Source organism: Sciurus vulgaris (genome assembly GCF_902686455.1).
Source record: "Sciurus vulgaris genome assembly, chromosome: 9".
In the NCBI taxonomy this organism is placed as follows: domain Eukaryota; kingdom Metazoa; phylum Chordata; class Mammalia; order Rodentia; family Sciuridae; genus Sciurus; species Sciurus vulgaris.
Window position 1 is genome coordinate 70,886,078 of NC_136469.1, and position 19,910 is coordinate 70,905,987.

General features: G+C 39.4%; 2 protein-coding genes across 3 annotated transcripts in view; both read right to left on the reverse strand.

Annotated features, from left to right (window-relative positions):
- HERC5 (HECT and RLD domain containing E3 ubiquitin protein ligase 5) overlaps nt 1–6,457 on the reverse strand; it is a 66,594-nt gene extending 60,137 nt beyond the window's left edge. The window contains exons 1-3 of the mRNA XM_079153226.1: nt 6,068–6,457; nt 3,546–3,666; nt 2,628–2,704 (exon numbers count right to left, since the gene is read on the reverse strand). Of these exons, the coding sequence (XP_079009352.1) occupies nt 2,628–2,704; nt 3,546–3,666; nt 6,068–6,332 (463 nt within the window). The 5' untranslated portion in view covers nt 6,333–6,457. The remainder of the gene's footprint in view (nt 1–2,627; nt 2,705–3,545; nt 3,667–6,067) is intronic.
- Nucleotides 6,458–11,748: 5,291 nt separating this feature from the next.
- Nucleotides 11,749–19,910, reverse strand: part of HERC6 (HECT and RLD domain containing E3 ubiquitin protein ligase family member 6) — a 139,384-nt gene continuing 131,222 nt past the window's right edge. For both annotated transcript variants that reach the window (XM_079153233.1, XM_079153232.1), the window contains 6 exons: nt 19,220–19,386; nt 18,094–18,157; nt 16,941–17,011; nt 13,996–14,179; nt 13,802–13,904; nt 11,749–12,225 (listed from right to left, as the gene is read on the reverse strand). In XM_079153233.1, coding sequence (XP_079009359.1) covers nt 12,002–12,225; nt 13,802–13,904; nt 13,996–14,179; nt 16,941–17,011; nt 18,094–18,157; nt 19,220–19,386 — 813 coding nt within the window. In that variant the 3' untranslated portion in view covers nt 11,749–12,001. The remainder of the gene's footprint in view (nt 12,226–13,801; nt 13,905–13,995; nt 14,180–16,940; nt 17,012–18,093; nt 18,158–19,219; nt 19,387–19,910) is intronic.

The following is a 19,910-nucleotide window of genomic DNA, read 5'->3' on the forward strand; positions in this document are numbered from 1 at the left end:
CTTATGTTCATACTCACAAATCTCTAAGAACCCATGCCTGACTCCAAAAAGCAGAGACGAATCTTCTGTTTAGCAGTAAGAGTTAACTTCCTTATCCCTCATCTGAACAATGAGGCTCTCTGAATATAAATATTTGATCAGATTCAAGAATACTTTAAGAAAATCACATGTCAGCCCATGAAAAAGAGAAATATTCTACTCTGAGAAAATGAAATCCAGAACTAGGGTTTTTTTTTTCACTTCCCTCGTTTTCATGAGCCTATACATCCCAAATAAACAACTGAGAAATTCACTTGAAACTGGTCATGATGGTGCACACTTGCAACTACTTAGAAGGTTGAGGCAGGAGGATCACTTGAGCACAGAGTTTAAAACATAGCCTGGGCAATGAATGTAGCAGGATGCCACTCAAAAATTGTAAAAATAAATCACTACAGCACAGTATATTAAAAGAGATAGCTATTTAACTAGTTGAATACATGAAACATTTTTTCAAGCAAAATTTTTAGATGTTATCTAATGGAATTGGCAGTATTCAGTGGAGTCTGAAAAAGTACATCAGAGAATTAGTGTTCACTGAGCACCTCTTTGCAGAATACTGTGCGGTGGGGCAGACTCTATTCTCTCTCTCCCTCTTTTTTGTTTTATGGTGGGGGGAGTACCAGAGACTGAACTCAGGGGCACTTGACCACTAACCCCACATTTCCAGCCCTATTTTATATTTTATTTAGAGACAGGGTCTCACTGAGTTGTTTAGCATTTTTTTTTTTTTTTTTTTTTTTTTTTTTTTTTTTGGTGAGGCTGGCTTTGAACTCCAGATCCTCCTGTCTCAGCATCCAGAGCCACTGGAGTTAAAGGCATGTGCTACTACGCCCGGCCCAGACTCTGTTTTCCAAACAGAATTTGTAAGTGGCTACTAGCCACCAGGAATATAATGATGAACGTGACCAGTTCCCTTCCCTGCTTCTCTACTTTTATTTTTTTCTTATTATGAATTACCAGTAACTTTTTTTTTTTTTTCCCCTTTGAGACAGAATCTCACTATGTTGTGCAGCTTGTTGTGATCTTTCTGCCTTAGCCTCTGGAGTCACTATATATTCTAGACTGATATGAAAACAGGTATGTAATTTTCACAACCTGAACAAAAAAGATACTCGATATGAAATATTTGGTCATTAATGGATGAGATCCAATGACCAATTTTTTCTACTACACGTTCATACTCTCAAACCTCAACAGCGCCTTCAGCACAGGTCAAATATTTGTACATATATATTTACGTGCAAGAGTGAATGTCTATACATAGATACATATGAACACATGCACTATACGTACACACACACGCACACACATACACGTATATATTTATCCCACCCCTGCGTTTTGGTGGTACTGGAGATTAAACCCAGGGCCTCATGCATACTAGGGAAATGCTCTACCTCTTAGTTATAGTCCTACCTTTTTATTTTTTGAGACAGAGTTCTGTTAAGTTGCCCAGGTTGGTCTTGAACTTGTGATTCTCCTGCCTCAGCCTCCTCAGTAGCTGGGATTACAGGTATATGCCACCGTGCCCAGCTGTCCTATATAGTTGTAAAATTTTCCTGGGTCCTGAATTCCTTCTACCATCCTCCTCTAACCATTCCTTTCATACTCAACTTTCTTTAAGAAGGAACCCAGATTTGCTGCTTCCATTTCATACTATCAGTGTTTGTCAGAGAATACTGAAAGGATGGAGAATCCTGAAATTCAAAAGGTGATGTTAAAATATAACACAGGCCTGCAACTTGGCCCCCAAATAGAAGGAGAAGATTCCCAACTACTACCATGGAAGATGGAAGAGTGTTAGGAAAAGGAAAGAAAGTTCTGGAAAAGGGCCCAGGCCTGGACCAGATTCCAGAAGGAATGTTTTTGATTATTCAGAAAAATCTTCACTCTTTCATATTTGCAAAATAAAAGACTGGAACAAAATGTAGAAACAGTTAATTCTACTGAATTAACTGAAGATTTAATAAACCCAAGAATTCTCTCTCACTTTGCATCCTTCAAGAGCAGTACTTTAGCTGGACCCGGTAGCAAACACCTGTAATCTCAGTAGCTCAGGAGGCTGAGGCAGGAGGATCAGGAATTCAAAGACAGGCTCAGCAACTCAACAAGGCCCTAAGAAACTAAGTGAGACCCTGTCTCAAAATAAAATATAAAAAGGGCCAGGGATATGGCTCAGTGTTTAGTAAGTGCCCTGGGTTCAATCCCAGGTACTAAAAAAAAAAAAAAAAAAAAAAAAAAAGAACAGTACTGTGGTCAGGTGCAGTGGCACATGCCTGTAATCCCAGTGGCTCAGGAGTCTGAGGCACCATGATCATAAGTTTCAGGTCAGCCTCAGCAACTTAGTGAGGCCCTGAGCAACTTAACAAGATCCTGGTTCAAAATTAAAAAATAAAAAGGGCTGGAGACACCCCTGGGTTCAATCCCCAGGACAAACAAGCAAACAAACCAACCAACCACAACTCTGAATCATAGCAAATTCAAAACTACATTTATATCTTGTCACAAAATGAGGTATAGCTATTTGACTGGCTCTACATACACATGTATTTACTAGTTTTAAAAAACTATATCCCAAAAATTACCTTTTGACAGTGCAAGAGAATGATAATCTCCACAGGTAATCTGAATTATATATTTTTCTTGTAAAATGCTTTGAAACCTGATGAAAAGAAAACATATTTTATGTCAGTCATCACAACGAAAGTCACAATATGAATGTTAGAACTAACAATATATTTAATTAGGAAGGAAGTTCAAGAAAAACAACTTTAAACTTACCACTTCACATTCAGTACAGTGAACTCTAAAATTAGTTTGAAAAAAATATTGAGCATGACATATTTATAATATGATAACTCTAAAATACTTATGTAAACAATTTTAAGATGCAGGAATAAATCCAAGTTGAAAATAAGTTCTAATTCATGTGGAAAAGTCTCATAAATCATTCCATGATAATGCATTTTGTTTAGGTTTAAAAACTTATTTCTGGAAATATATAGGATTCTTATGAGTATCAAATAATTTAATGAATGTGAAAGTTCAATATGGGGCTTGACAGACTAATCAAATATTTCAAATGCCAAAACAACATGATAGCTACAGCAGAATACTGCTTTGTATTGTATACATGGAATTCACTGGTCAGTTCGGAATTCATCACTACTTAACCCATTTTGTCCCATTATTCCAGACGGGGAACACCTATAAAAATTTTAGTATACAATGTGTAATATAATTATATAATGTGTATAATTATTAATTAATATTAACATAATAACATAAATAAATTAAGACTACAATTTCCAACTTCTTTTAATGCCAGTGCAATTCCATTGAAATATTGGTAGAATTGAAAACTTGGGACTTACTACTTTAAGATGTTATTATATAGAGAAAAAGACAAGACTCACATAATGTAAAATTTTACTATAAATTTACTGTTGCCCTTTAGATAAAAGTAAAATCATTTATTGAGAGGAAAAAAAAAAGTTACCTACTTTGGGTGTTCTATGCTGTAATTGTATTCAAACAGCTTTCCATCTGAAGACAGAATCTGCATATGCTCTGCTCCTTGGTCCATGGAATGTATCTTCATTTTTTTCCCTAACTTAATATACTCTGAAGAGCAAATCCAACAGCAACTATCATCAATCATTATCTACTACTATTATTGATTTCATTATAATACACTTAAAATACTTGGAAAAAAGTTAAACTCGATAATGTTCAACTTAACATGATTTCTTCTTTAAGAAATCCCAAGTGTGCAAAGCAAATAAGAAATGACAATCATCTAGCCAATGAACTTTTTTTTAGATTTTAGAAAGCACTGATTTAGTCTTTCCATGAAATGGAACCTTACCATATCCCATTAAATATATGCTTTTTTTGGCACCAGGATTGGACCCAGGGGTGCTTAATCCCTGAGCCACACCCCTAGTCCTTTTCACTTTGAGAGGGAATCTCACTAAATTGCTTAAGGCCTCCACAAATTACTGAGGTTGGCTTTGAACTCTCTCAGCTCCTGGGATTTAAAGGCATGCACTTCCTCACCCCGTTTAAATCCTTTTTTAATAAATTAGGAAAAATTAAATTTTTTAAATGACAAATGAAAATGTTGGTAAGAAAACAATTCTAGAAAAACATAATTCATTTCAGGAAGAAATATACTGTATATTCTGAGATACTCTATCCAGAAACAAAGCCAAAAAGAATAATAAACACTGCCCAGAATGCTGCCCCCCCAAAGCTAACACCTATATTTAAAAGCAAGAATTGTATTTGGGGGACTATTTTTAAAGGAGATGATGTGGAAAGAACTTTTTTTTTTTTTTTTTTTTTCTTTTTTTTCTGGTACTGGGGATCGAACTCAGGGCCTTGTGCTTGTGAGGCAAGCACTCTACCAGCTGAGCTATCTCCCCAGCCCGGAAAGAACTTTTATTGGCACCAGAGCACACTTAGACCTTTCCAATAGTTAGATTTTAAATTGCTCAACAGTTACTAATAAATCCCACTTAATTTGTTCACAGAAACTGAAAAGAGGATAGTTTGAAGACTTTGTTTCACTCTTTAGTTCTAATGATAAAGAATCTACCATGTGAAAATCTCAAAGCACAAACCATATTACAAATACTAGAGGAACAAAAACAGTTTGGTAGAAGAAATGGCCCAACACATTAACTTTTCCCCCCTTCTTTTATTTACTCGTCTATATTTTTTGAGACTAAGCATTTCAAATCAGTTGAAACAGAGGGATACTTAAGAAATGACACTGGGATACTTATTTAGTCCTTTGAAAAAACAAATAAATTCAGACCATTTCTCACACACCTTAATCAAATTCAATTCCAAATATACCCAAAATTTTAACTTTAAAAATGAAACTTGAAGCTGGGGGCTGTGGCGAACCCTGGGAAGCTGAGGCAGGAGGACCGCATAGTCCAGGGCAGCCTGGGCAATTCAGAGAGATCCTCTCTCAAAATAAAAAGGGTAGGGGATACAGCTCAGTGATAGAGCATCCGAGGTTCAATCCCCAGGACCCCCAACCAAATAAAAATACCGCTTTAAAATTACTACAAGGATGAGAATAGTATTCAAATTTCTAAGTGCAGATTAACTTCCAATTTTAAAATCCATACACCTCCATAGAAGAAAAACTTGATCATTTAGAAAGTTTAAATTGTGCACAGGAAGAAATGAGGTCAACAAAGGCAAAGAAGGAAAATACCACGACAGGCAGAGTTATGGTTTAATATCCAAATACCTCTTACAAATAAATAAGAAAAAGATTCACAACTCAACTTTCAAAAAGTCAGGTAAGGATATGAGCTGGCAGTTCACCGAAAAAGAAATGCAAATGGCCAACGGAGAAAGCAAAAAATGCACAATTTCACTCCAGTTAAATGCAAAAGGACACAACACCAAGACACCATTTTCCTCACTCCAGATATAAGGAAATTTCTAAAGATTAAAAAAGAGTGCGGACGCTTGTCCCCACCTGTAAAATCAGAACCACCATACCTAACAGGTAGGAGGCTTAGGACCTGGGCCAAGGGCAACTCAAGGCCGGTGTAAGATCCTATCGCGGATAAAGATGACTCAAGTCTCTAAAAGGTCCACAAAATCGGGGTAGGTAGGTGGTGGTGCTGTGTGTGGGGAATAGGGGAAATCAACTTTGGACAGAAAGCAAGCTACAGAGCGACCGTAGCTCAGATGGTGAGGATGCTCCCGTCCACTCCCGCGCGGGTCAGTCTGCCAAGTACGGTCCAATCCACGTCCACACCCTGCGGACGCGGGGCCAGCGGGGACCCGGATAAGGACAGCTCAGGTCGCTGCCCCGCTAAACCACCTGGGCCCGGCGGGCGTCTGCAGCCAGACAGCAGCGGCCCAATGCCCTTCCGACCGCTGCAGCGGTGTAAGCGCACTCCAGCCTCTGAGGGACAGCGACCGTGCCGTCGCGGCCCCCGCCCTGCGCGCCCCAGCCCGGGACCCAGGCGACCTGCCCGCAAGTTCCACTTACTCGGCTTCCTGGCATCGTCGCTCCTCGGCGGCAGCTGGTGGACCTCGACGCCGGCCCCGCCGCGCTCCAGCACCGCCAGGCGCCTCCGCGTGCAGCAAACCTGGCGCGTCGTCTCGGACCTTCGGAGCAACGCGCTGCGGAGACCCGAGGCGCTGGGGAAGAGCCAGAGCTGCGCGCTGTGCGGCTCCGCGGAGCGGGACGCGGCGGCCCTGCGGGGAGTCGAGCGCACGCGCCCCCGCGACCTCCTCGGCAGCCTGGGCTCCATCGCTGTCGTCTTCGGCTCCGCGGCCGCGAGGGAACGAGAGCGCCCAGGACGCCAGTTCCTCGCCCGCGTCTCACTGCGGAGCTGGAGCGAGCGCGGCGGCGTCCAGGAGCCGCGACCGCCTCTGCCCCGCCCCCGCCCTCGCCCAGAATCGGGCCCCACGTGCTGTTTGGGGGCGGGGCCGGCGGTCGGCGGAGAAAACGAAACGGATGGGTTTTGTGGGGGGTCGAGGCGAAAAGGAAACGAAAAGGGAAACTCAAGCGCTGCGAGAGGCCTGGCAGGCGGCCACAGAAACAGGTCCTTGGTAGGTGGTCAACCGCCGCTGACTGAGGAGCTGTCGGCGGGCCGCAGCCACCTGAATTCAAGACGAATGGCTTTAGAGGAAACTGCGATTCCGCTAGGAGGCACCTGACACTTGCCAACTCAGAATCTAGACGATGCTGGGTTGTGAAAACAAGCCAAAGTGTGCTTAGCCTCTGTTCCAGACTCAAGCCTGAGGACCGCAGTGAAACTGGAGAAAGCTGGGCAGTCAGTCCACCCCGTCTCACGCCGCATCTCACCTCTTGCAAACAGGGATCCGCCCTATGTTAATACGTTTTTGCCTTTTCTAGAATTTTATACGATGGAATCATAGGAAAGTAGTCTTTTGTGTCTGACCTTTTACATCGCAGAATGCTTTGAGATTCAGCCTGTTGTGTTGCATAAGCATCCCCCTTGTTACTGCTGTGTGGCCTTCTGTGATATGGTTACATCACATTTATTTATCCATTCACCAACTGATGGGCAAGTTAGTCCTTTCCAGGTTTTGGTTACAATGAATAGAGCTGCTATGAATATTTGTGCACAAGTCTTTGAGGAAACAAATGTTTTCATTTCCTCTGGGTAAATTCCTACAAAGCGGAATTGCTGTATCTTTTGATAAATGTTTGGATTTCTTTTAAGAAACAGCTAAACTTCTGAAGTGCTGTACCATTTGGCGTTCCCTCCAGCAGTTTATGAGCGTTCCAGTCACTCCACACTTCAGCAGTTGTAGTGTTACTCTGTTGTGGTTTTAATTTTCATTTCCCTAATGACTAATGATCTTGAGTGTCTTTTGAGTGTGCTTATTTGCTATCTTTAGTTCTCTCTTTGGTGAAGTGGCTATTCAAATCTTTTGCCCACTTAGTAAATCAGTGACTTCTCTGATCGAAGGGTTCTTTCTATACTATATTAGAGCTCTTCATATGTTTTATGCCATGCCCTTATTTTTTTTATTTTTTTGCGGTACTGGGGATCGACTCAGGGCCTTGTGCTTTCAAGGCAAGCGCTCTACCAGCTGAGCTACCTCCTCAGCCCTGCCATGCCCTTTATTAAATCTATATTTTAAAATGTTTTCTACCAGTCTGCAGCTTACCTTCTCATTTTATTAAGATTGTCTTTTGAAGAGCTAGGTATATTTTCATGCAGTTCACATGTTTTTTTTTTTCCTTTTATATAGTTCATGATCTTTTTTTATCCCCTTTAAATCTTTGCTGAACACAAGATTGCAAGATATTCTCAAACGTGTTCAAGAAGTTTTATAGATCTAGGTCTTTATTATATTTTATTATTCTTTATAGTGTGGGGGAAGGGTAGACATAGTATTTATTTTTTCCACGTAGACTTGTAGTTGTTCCAACTTGCCTATCTCCATTAATTTGCCTTTGTCAAAACTCATTTGGCCATATATGATTGGATTTGTTTCTGGATTTTTATTTGTTCGTATGATCTGAACTATATATCTATTTTACTCTACCCACACACTCTTATTTACTATAAATCCCAAGTCTCAAAATCAGTTCACTGTCCTTTTTCAATGTCATATTGGCTATATCTATATCTTCATATATACATTTGGATCAATTGATGATCATCAATTTCCATAAAATAGGCTTCTCCAATTTTGCTTAAGATTGCATTAAATTATCAATTTAGCTGGGTGCAGTAGCTAGTAGTCCCAGCTACCTGGAAGTCTGAGGCTAGAGAAAAGCTTCAGCCCAGGAGTTAAAGGACAGCCTAGAAATATAACAAGATCATCTAAAAAAAAAAAAAAATATATATATATATACACACATATACACACACACACTTTTTAAAAAATATATATGAATTTGGGAAGAATTGATACTTTTTTTTCAGTGAACATGATCTATCCCTCTATATTAATTCAAACTTTCAACAATATTTTATAGTTTTGCATGCATAGTCATACATATTTATTAAAAATATCCTTAGGTATTTTATTTATTTATTTTTTGGTGCTGGGGATCGAACCCAGGGCCTTGTGCTTACAAAGCAAGCACTCTACGGACGGAGCTATCTCCCCAGCCCCGGTATTTATTTTTTGATATAATAAATGGTACTCTTTTCAGATTTCAATTTATGATTTTGGTGACTCCATAGAAACACAATTATATAATGACATTGAGTTCTGAGACCTCTTTATATTTACTTAATCTAGTTTTTGTAGATTCTTCAAATAAGACAATTTTGTTCTTTCCAATGTGTATGCCTTTTATTTTCTTTGTCCTACAGTCTCCTACCTCTAGTACAACATTATACAATGTTGTATAAAAGCAATGAGAGGTGGTGTTAGCAGGAAAAGCTTGGTCTTTCACCATTAAGCATGAGCTTAACTTCACACAGGCTTTACAACATTGGCAAAGTTCCTTTTTAGTCTTTGTGTGCTGAGAGTATTTACTATGCATGGGTAGGTGTTGGATTGTGTCAAGTTTCTTTTCTGTCTGTACTAATTTTATTGTTTTGTTCTGTTAATATGGTGAAATACAATTGACTTTGTAATGCATTTCCAGGCTAGACCCCACTGGCTCATAGGCATTATCCATTTTATATTTTGCTGGATATGGTCAATTTCTAAAAATTGGCAAATAATTTTTTGTATCTATTCTTTGTTTTTACTTTCTTTCTCTTTCTTTCTTTCTTTCTTCCTTTCCTTTTCTTCTCTTCTCTTTCTCCTCCCTCCCTTCCTCCTTCCCTCCCTCCTTCCTTTCTTCCTTTTTCTTTCTTTTTTCTTCTTTCTTCTTTCTTTCTTTCTTCCTCCTTTCCTTTCCTTTCCTTTCCTTTCCTTTCCTTTCCTTTCCTTTCCTTTCCTTTCCTTTCCTTTCCCTTTCCCTTTCCCTTTCCCTTTCCTTTCCTTTTTCTTTCTTCCAGCATTGGGGATTGAATCCAGGGCCTCAGACATGCTAAGCAAGCACTGACTTGCATCCCCAGGCCTTTTTATTTTATTTTGAGACAGGGTCTCACTAAGTTGCCCAAGCAACCTGAGATCTTCCTGCCTCAACCTCCAGAGTAGCTGGGATTCTAGGCCTGTGCCACCACAGCTGACTTGCCTCTTTGATACTGTGGTATGTCCGAAGTAAAAAAAAAAACCTAAATGGGAAGTGTTCCCTCTTCCCTAGCTTTCAGAATGATTACTGTTTATAGAATTATTCCTATTTCTTCCTTAACTATTTAGTACAATTCACCCATCTGCATGAAAAAATAAAATGGTGAAAGGTCAGAAGAAAACAATCCAAATGTCAGGGGCCTGGGGATCCCTCAAGTTTAGGGATAACCTAAACTTTTATTTTTTTTCTGTACTAGGGATTGAACCCAGGGCCTCACATATTAGGCAAGCATTCTACCACTGAGCCACATCCTCAGCCTGATTACCTTTTCCTTTATAATTCAAATAGAATAAATCTGGGCTTCCATTCCACTTATTAAAGTGGAGAACACATCCAAAGTAACTCAGGATTCCCTTAAGGGCGTATAGTTTTACTGATTCTGTAACATTCCAGTGTCCCTGGCAAATTCGCTCTGTTTTGTACATCCTTAGGTGATTTCTGTCCTTTTTTCTATCAGAACCCAGCATGGACTTGACCCCATAGTCTTCCATTTCCCAAAGTACCACTAATACCACTAACACAAGGCTTCTGGAATGCTTAGAATAGCAGCAGGTATTTGTAGAACAACTTAACTCTTCTTTTCTTTTTTTTTCTAGTACTAGGGATTGAACCCAGAGGCGCTCAACCACTGAGTCACATCCCCAGCCCTTTTATTTTTTATTTTGAGACAGGCTCTCACTAAGTTGCTTAGGCCCTGGTTAAGTTGCTGAGACTGGCCTGGAACTTGCAATCCTCCTGGTTTGCTGGGACCACAGACTTGTGCCCCCATGCCTGGCCACACTTTGTTTTGTATGCTTAAAATAAGGAGATGATCAAAGTAAGATTTCAAGAATCACACATTTTATTGCCATACAAAGATTTTTCTTTTTTATGTTGGAGAATAATAATGGAAACAAACTTCACAGGGAGTACATTCAATAGGGGAGGTACATTAACCACACAGTGTGTAAGTTCCAATTTTATTGGAGTCTAATTATTAAGTCTACAGTGGTCCAATTAGGACGGAAAGGAAAAGTCTGATCATGTTTCAAGTGTCCCTGAGTGACAGTAATTCTCAGCAGAGACTGGACAGGTGCGCAGTGTTGTTCTGCCTGGCCAGGCTTTAGGCTCAAAGGCTATCTGGGCAGCCCTGCCCTGGCATGTGTTCTCCATCTTTGGAGAAGTGGCCAACACAGTGTGGTCTGCCACAACCTTGCTCTCAAAGTGTCTGCCAAACTCTTGGGTTTAATAGGTATTTTGGAGTCCACTGGCTGAAGACAGAAACTCACACATGGGGTCTGACGAAGTGGGATATAATATTCTCCGGGCAAGGGGCTTACCCTTCAAGTTGTCATCACAGCAAAATGTATGTCACTAATAGGGCAAATTTGTATTTGGAATCATTTCAAAGCTATATAACAGCTTACAATATAACATTAGGTAGAACTGGTCCACAAAATTCATTAACTGTTTGCTAATAGTTCAAACTCTTTATTAATTTACTGCACAGCCATGATAATGACACATTTCAACTTCACATTTCCCCAGCTATAAGTAGGAGTTCCTGATTGGGCTCAGTGTTTAACCAAAATAATTATAACTGCTTTTAGAATGGTTCTTAGAACACTGTATTGAGTATAAGTAATTATTCAATGAATTAATGAAACCTTTAATATTTAGATATTTCAAATAAACTATCTAGCAGTTTGATAAAATCAAAACCTCTAGAGATATTCCTTATTACAAAATATACATCTACATGCCTTAAAAAATATAAAAATTAGTTTAGTTTTTTTTCAAACTCGAGAGGGTTTTCAGACTTGCAGGCAGTTTATTATAGGTACAACAATACTTTTAAAAATATCAATATTCTCAATATTGTTTATTTTTAAATTGTTTAGGAAATAATTCAGTAAAGGAAAACATTCTAATACCAAAGTTAGGGATACAGGAGATGTTGTTTTATATAATTTTGTTTCACTGAAAATACTATTTATTTTTTTTTGTACTGGGGATTGAACCCAGAGGCGTTTAACCACTGAGCCACATCTCCAGTCTGCTGTTTTTATGTTTTGTTTAGAGACAGATCTTACTACGTTTCTCTGGCCTTGCCCAGTTGCTTGAGGCTGGCTTTGAACTTGTCATCCTCCTACCTCAGCCTCTGGAGCTGCTGGGGATTTGCCACCATGCCCGGCAAAAAATACTATTATTGATGATATTGAGAGGTCTGAGCACCTGAGGCCTGTATTAGACTCTGAAAGGGGATCATTACAATGTGGCCATGGGTGACACAAAGCCTCTGCTATTGTTGATAGCTACTTGAAGTGCGTCTTCCATTCTTTCCATTGTAGAATATTTAGGCAAGTCTAGAATACTATAACATGTCACTGATCTTGGACGGTCGTTTTCACTGAAACTTTCAGGACAGCGAAATATTATTCCAATATCCTGTATGCCTCTTACATGCATCCGATCACGTCCTGTAAGAAACACTAGAAAGGAAGACAATTTGGTTAAGATATTTTGTAGAAAGAGCAAAAGTTATGAAAAGAAATTAACGATTGCATTTACTAAATGTTGAGTGTTCACATGCAGAAAGAAATAGAAAAATCATGGACATTTGGTTTTTGCCCTTCATGAGTTTGTGATCTAATTGCAAGGAAATTACATACACAAAAGATAATAGCAAGATAAGAGGAAGTTTAGTTTAGATCAACGAGGAAATAGATGGTTAAGAGTCAAGTGGAGGGGCTGGGACTTAGGGTTGGGAGAGAGATGGCATGTTGCTCTGGTCAGGGAGACCTCTGAGAGGTCACTCTGGCTAGTTCTGTAGCAGGAGTGGGGTAAGCTTTCAAGTGTGAGGGAAAAACAAAATAAAGTAGCATTGGTTCAGGGCACCTAAAATGAAATCAGAGGCCATGATTAACCAGATCTCAGACAAGTCCATAGCTGAACCTTCGAACTGGGCTGCAGACACATCTACCCTTGGAGCTGGCCTTTGAAACATTTTAACCTTTGTTGACTTTCAGTACAGTGGACCCCCTCCCCCCAAACTATCCATAGACTGAAATCACACCCAATCCATTTCTTTCAAAAATGACTTGGGGCTGGGGAGATAGCTCAGTTGGTAGAGTGCTTGCCTTGTAAGCACAAGGCTGTGGGTTCGATCCCCAGCACCCCCCCCCCCAAAGACTTAACTTTGGCTTGCACTATTCATAATTCTTGAATAACAGGGGACCTAATTTCCAAACCACTTGACAATACAAACACTTGAAGCACTGGGAAGACTAGAAAGGTAGTTTGGGCTTGTTAGAGAATTAGATTGGGTTTGTGAAAAAGTCATAGTTGTTCTCAAGAACATACTCAGCAGTAGCAACAAAAATAGGAAAGAGTATGTATCAAGAATTGAGACAGGCCTGGTGGCACACACCTATAATCCTAGCAGCTTGGGAGGATGACACAGGAGAATCACAAGTTCAGAGCCAGCCTCAGCAATTTAGCAAGGTCCTAAACAATGTAGTGAGCCCCTGTATAAAAAGAGAAAGTAAGAAACAAAACAACAAAAAGAAAAACCCATCTGGAATAAGGCAAGAGGTCACAGTCTAAAAATGGGATTAGTCAGTGTGAAAGAGTTTATAAAATAGCATTATGTCTGTTACCCTTTCTTATTTTTTTGTGCCAGTGATTGAGCTCAGGGGTACCTAACCCCTGAACCACATCTCCAGTACTTTTTATATTTTAGTTTGAGACAGGGTCTTGCTAAGTTGCTTAGAGTCTCACTGAATTGCTGAGGCTGGCTTTGAACTTGTGATCCTACACCTCAGTTTCCCAAGCTGATGGGATTACAGGCATATGCCACTGCACCCAGCTTCTCTTATTTTTTAAAATGGGAAATAGGCTCCTGTAAGAAAAAGAATGCTATTCCAGAAGGTAGGGAGCCTGGGTCCTACCCCTTACTCTGCTATTAACACATGTGCCCTACCGTGTTAAGAATGACTTCACTGCAAACAAGTTATTTATCTTCTTAAAAGGTACAGAACTGTAGACCTATGATATTCCGATATTTACGGAGGAATTTTTTCTTTTCGTCCAAAGTTAACTTGTGGAAAGCCTTCCAAAACATCTGTATAGTTGGATGTGATCTGTGGTACCCTTGTTCATACTTGGAATTCTTGAGAGAAAGGACGAGAAAAATGTTTTTTGGGGAGCAGAATATATAGAAGTTGTTTGAGAAAACTGGGGACACTTTAGGTATCACCTACCTTTTCAAATTGTTTCCAGTCATAATTAGTATCTCCAATTATCGCCATCATGAGTTCCTCAGGCTGGAAACGTCTAATTATCTCCCAGTCACAAACTTTATAAAATCCTCTGTGAAATTCCTCATAAACTGTCTTTACAGAGATGTTGAAAATGTAATCAACACACCTAGAAACATAGTTCTTCCTTGAGAGAAAAGGGGGGGGAAAAAGACCAATGACACCTTTTACTAATAACTAGAATACTTGCTGGTTTTTTTTTTCTTTTTTTTTTAACCATTTCTATTGAGAAAGAAACATAACATTTCTTCTACATAGTTTTTCTACATAGCACACAAGCCTGTGCAACATAGGCATATAAAAACCTGGGCATCTCGAAGAAAAAGGAAACTTAGAGAAAATAAGACCGATTAAGACTTTATTTAGCTTTCATTTTAAGCACTGTAGTCAGGAAGATTCTTTAGAAACAGGAATCTGAATACAGATGCTTTGGGTCTTGACTTACAATAGGGGTGCATCCCAATAAGCCCATTGTATGTAAATTGAAAACATGTAAATCAAACATGCATTTAACTTCCCTAGGGTAGTGAACATCATAGCTGAGCCACATGGTTTACTGTAGAGTACTAGTTGTTTCCTCTTGTGATCACGTGTCTGATCAGCAGCTGCAATATGCTGCCTCTGCCCAGCATCATGAAGGAGTACTATACAACATATTGCTAGCCCAGGGAAATACAAATTCAAAAAAAATTTTTTTTTTTTTTTGGTACTATGGATTGAACACAGGGTTGCTTAACCACTGAGCCACATCCCCAGCCCATTTGGTATTTTATTTAGAGACAGGGTCTCACTGAGTTGCTTAGGGCCTCGCTAAGTTTCTGAGACTGGCTTTGAACTCATGATCCTCCTGCTTCAGCCTCCCCAGCTACTGGGAATACAGGCACATACCACCATACCTGGTCCAAATTCAAGATTTGAAGTTCAGATTCTATGAATGCATATCACTTTTAGACCATTGTAAAGTTACAAAAAAAAGGAAGCTAAATCTTTATAAGTCATTCTTCTGCTAAAAATCTTTCAAAGGCTTCAATTCACATTACACTTAGGAGTAAATTACAAACCTCTCTAGCTAAGGTCAAAATTCCCTCCCTGGCCTGACTCTTGCCTGACTGAGCAGCCTCGTCCCCGTCCGTTTCCTGACCTTCAGCTGACCCGCCTTGCTGTCTCATAGTAGGTAGCCCTACAATGTAAATCTCCTCTCCAACATGTCATGTTTTGTGACCTAATAGCTTCTATCAGTCATCAGATTTCAATATGAACATGATGTTCTCAGGGTTGGTTCTTGGGTTCCTCTCCCTCTCCCCTCTTCCCACCCGTCCCTTTCCAGAATTATGTCTTTCACTACCAGATGCAATTCCACTACGTGATGAATTTTCTGACAGTAAGCAGTGTGGTTTGGATATGGTTTGAGTGTCCCCCAGGATTCTGTATATTAAAATTCAGTCCCCATTGTGAGGTATAAAGGGGGTGGAAACTTAATCTGGCTGCCACTTACAAGGCCTTTGGGAGGCAGTCAGGATTATTAAAGGTCATCCCAGTGGCACCCTTATGACAGAATACTGGTGGCCTCTTTAGAAGTGAGACCAGAGGAACAACACAGGCATACTCCTCAACTTGTGTCGTGAGATGCAGTGTGCAGCCTGAGAACTCTGCTTTTCAGAAGGCCGGGACTCTCCAGACCCGTGAACTAAATCAAACTCTTTATTTTTTATTCCTTTATTTTCGTGGTATTGGGAATTGAACCCAGGTCTTTGTGCATGCTAATCTTTAGGTCGGGATGTAAGCAGCTACATGAGAGGGAGCAGCAAAACTAAGGCAGCGGGCGACCACGCAAACGCAGGCAGATAAACCCCACTGACCCTTACGTCCACCTATCACTCAGCAGGACCCCCACATATTCCGTCCTATAAAGACGCTGGGAAGCCCCAGTCACAAGCAATTTTCTCCTGCTCTCCACCCTGATCTGTACCCTGGAGGGCTGGGTATTTTGCCTGAGAACCAAAATTTCAATAAAGCTTGCTTCCCCTGCTTTTGTCTGACTTGTTTGGCCACCCTCGCCATCAAGCTTACACTAATCACTACCACTGTGTTATATCCCTAGCCCACCTCTTTTCTTTATAAAGGTACCCAGCTTCAGGTGTTTCATTGCAGTAATGAACAATGGACTGATACAGCAGAGTCACTACAGAAGGCATTTGCACCAGAGACATGATTATCTCCCACCCTATTTAAGCAGTACCTTTGGGAACTAGCATACCTAAATGAACTTCTCTCTTCCCTCCATGCAACCAGTGGTATGCTGGTAAATATTTAGCAACCAGCTTTCAGAATGAACAGAGAGAAAGAACAAGAAAAACCTCTCTTCCTAGCACTTTGATTTCTGTGGTATAAAAATACCCATAACAACTGATTTCAAGCTACTACTGATTTCATAATAAACTGTCAACATTTTTGAAAATTTATCAGCTCTCACATGTTGGTACCATCTAACTCCAGCATACCATCATCTATAGCCTCTTGGTTCTTTAATTGGTTTTAATTTTCTTCAGAGCACCCATTATTATGTGACATCACATTACATAATAATTTCTTTATGCATTGTCTTTCTGCTACACTAGAATTTTAGTTCCAGACATAATCTTTTTCACTGCTATAATTTCAGTACCTAGAATAGGGTCTGGTACAGAATAGGGGCTCAGAAATAATTGTTAAGTGAGAAATATTTAATACTGAATCCTCTCTCCACTTCTGTTATTTTATAACCATTTTATCTTTCTAAAAGATGAGATGCTAAAATTATCATCTGAAGCTAAAATACATTTTTGAAGTATAGGGATAAAAACATTTTATCAGTATTCAAAATGGAGAGTCTAGTTCTTCAAACTTACTTATTGCTTTGGTCCACAGCTATAGAGATTCCATTTGGAATTAAATCAACATCAGTTTGATCCCAGTGTATCTGTAACCAAAATGTTTTCGGTAACAAACATGACTGTAAAGTCTGAATAATCAACCACCCATAATACAACTACTGCCAGACATTTTTCCCTATAGAATTTTAAATAACTGGGGTTAATGATTTTTTTATGTAGTTCAGCCTTTTAAATACACATAAACAATTTTTAAAACCTACCCTAATACATGTTGTATGTAGAGTTGAAGCTTGAATTATTATTTATCTGTTAACATTGTTTAGATTAGTTGAGTAACTGCGGAATCTTTGGTGAACTATAGATATAAGGTATCAAACGAGGAGTAAGTGGGCAAAAGTGTTGCAGTATCTTTCAAAAAGTATGGATCCAGAGGGGAGTGAAGGAGGCGTGGGTCAGTGGGGATGGGAAGGATGATGGAATGAGACAGACATTATTATCCTACATATGTGTGTGATTACACTGCTGGTGTGAGTCAGCAGCAGGTACAACCAGAGGAATGAGGAGTTATGCTCCATTTGTGTACAATGTGCCAAAATGCATTCTACTGTCATGTATAACCAATTAGAACAAATAAAAAAAATTTTTTTTTAAAGTATCAATCCAAGCTGTGGTTTTGGATCAGTGGTAGAACACTTGCCTAGCATGCATAAGGCACTGGGTTTGATCGTCAGCACCACATAAAAAAATAAAAAACAAATAAAATAAAGGTATTATGTCTATCTATAACTTTAAAAAAAAAGGTATGGCTCTGCCAGGCATGGTGGTGCACAACTGTAATCCCAGTGACGGGAGAGGCTGAGGCAGGAGAGTTGCCAAGGTCAAGAACAGCCTCAGCAATTTAATGAGGCCCTAAGCAACTTAGTCAAAAATAAATAAATAAATAAATAAATAAATAAATAAATAAATAAATAACACTATTTAAGACACTAGAAAAATTATTTTTAAAAATCACAGATTAGGGCTGGTGGTGTAGCTCAGAATAGTGAACTTTCCTAGCAAGCACAAGGTCCTAGGTTTCATCCCCAGCACCACCACCAAAAGAACAATATCAAAACAAAATCCCAACAGATTAAAGCTAAACTATAATCTGGCTATCATTAATACTCACAGAAAAATATATGAAAAGTTCTTCCAGGTCATCAGCTTCATCATTTAGAACTTTTTGCAAATTCCTAGTAAAAAATGAGGTTTAAAAATTTATATTTGTTGATTGTATGAAATTTCAAAAATAATACATGTTCAATGGGAAAAATCTGTGAAAAATCTAGGAATACATCAAATGCAGTGTAAATTTCTTTCTCCACCTTCCCACTCCTCTTTCTAGGGGAACCTCTACTTCTAGTTCAATTCGCTGGACCATGGCTACCCCATAGACATTCACTGTGTACTGTGAAAAATACCAAAGGATCCCCCTTCCTCTAGACCAGTCATTCTCAACCAGGGATGATCTGCCTCTCAGGACATCTGGCAAAGTCTGGAGACATCTCTGGTTGTCACTGTGAATGGGAGGGTTGCTACTGCCATCTGGGTACCAACCCCAGATGCTTCTAAGCATCCCACAGTGCCTAGGCAGCCTTGCACAACAAAGAATTAAACATCCAGGGGGCCAAGGGGTATAGCTCAGGGGTAGATTGCTTGTCTAGCATGCAGGAGGCCCTGATGTTTGATCTGAAGTATTGAAAGAAAAAAAAGTTAAACAGCCTAAAATGTCAATATTACCAAATTTGTATAAATCTAGTGTAAATCTAGCCAAATTATTTTCCCACTAACAGTACATGATGGTCATGGTGGTGCATGCCTGTAATCCAGCCTGGAACCATTGAACCTCATCCTCAGCATTTTTATTTTTTCATGTTTATGTATTTATTTATTCAATGACCTTGAGAACTGAACCTAGGAGGGCTTAACCAGTGAGCCACATCCCCAGTACTTTTTATTTTATTATTTTGAGACAGGTTTTCACTAAGTTGCATAGAGCCTTGCTTAATTGCAGAGGCTTGCTTTGAATTTGCAATGCTACTGCCTCAGCCTCCCCAGTCACTGGGATTACAGATATGCATCACCACACTAGGTTTATTCAATTTTAAGTCATGCTAGAATTTGAATTCCTCTGAAGGGTATACAATATTGAAATGAAAGACCTTGTCTATGTGTTTCTCAATATAATATTATTTGTGCCTAAACCACCGAGACTTACTAGATATTGTCTTAAAAAAGCAAATATATTTACTTACTTCCCCAAAAGAGGACTGAGTTCTTTTAAATCTTCCAATGATGGCTTTTTGTCCAGAAGTTTCTTATACAGAGCCAGTGGGAAAGAAAGGTTGGCAACATTTAAATTGTACAGGGAGAGTCCACACAGCATCCCAAAGAGGAAATATCTCTTCTTCTCAAATGTGGGCTGGAAAAGGAGGTACAACAAACAAACGAAACAAAACCCAAGTTATTATAAATGATCAATTACACAAAGGGATAATTATATTAGTAAAGAAAATTTCCTAGTTCCATCTTTTTAAATTACAAATTGAAAACAAGCTTCAGGAAAATTAACACTTGAGGTTCTTTCAGTCTATGATGTGATTTAAAATTTCTTGCCAGGCGCCACAGTGCATGCCTGTAATCCTAGTGGCTAGGAGGCTGAGGCAGGAGGATTGAAAGTATAAGACCAAAGCAACTCAGCACCACCCTGTCTCAAAGTTAAAACCAAAAAGGGCTAGGGATGTGGCTCAGTGGTTAAGCAACTCTGGGATTAACCCCAGTACACCACCCCCCACATAATTCCTCTGTAATTTTTAGTACAAACTAACAGTACTGAACATTAAATAAATGAATTTTTTATTACCAACAGCACATCTGAAATATAAAAGTTATAAAAGATGTTTCGTGATTGAATTTTTCCCCTTTTTAAATTTTTGTTTCTTTTAA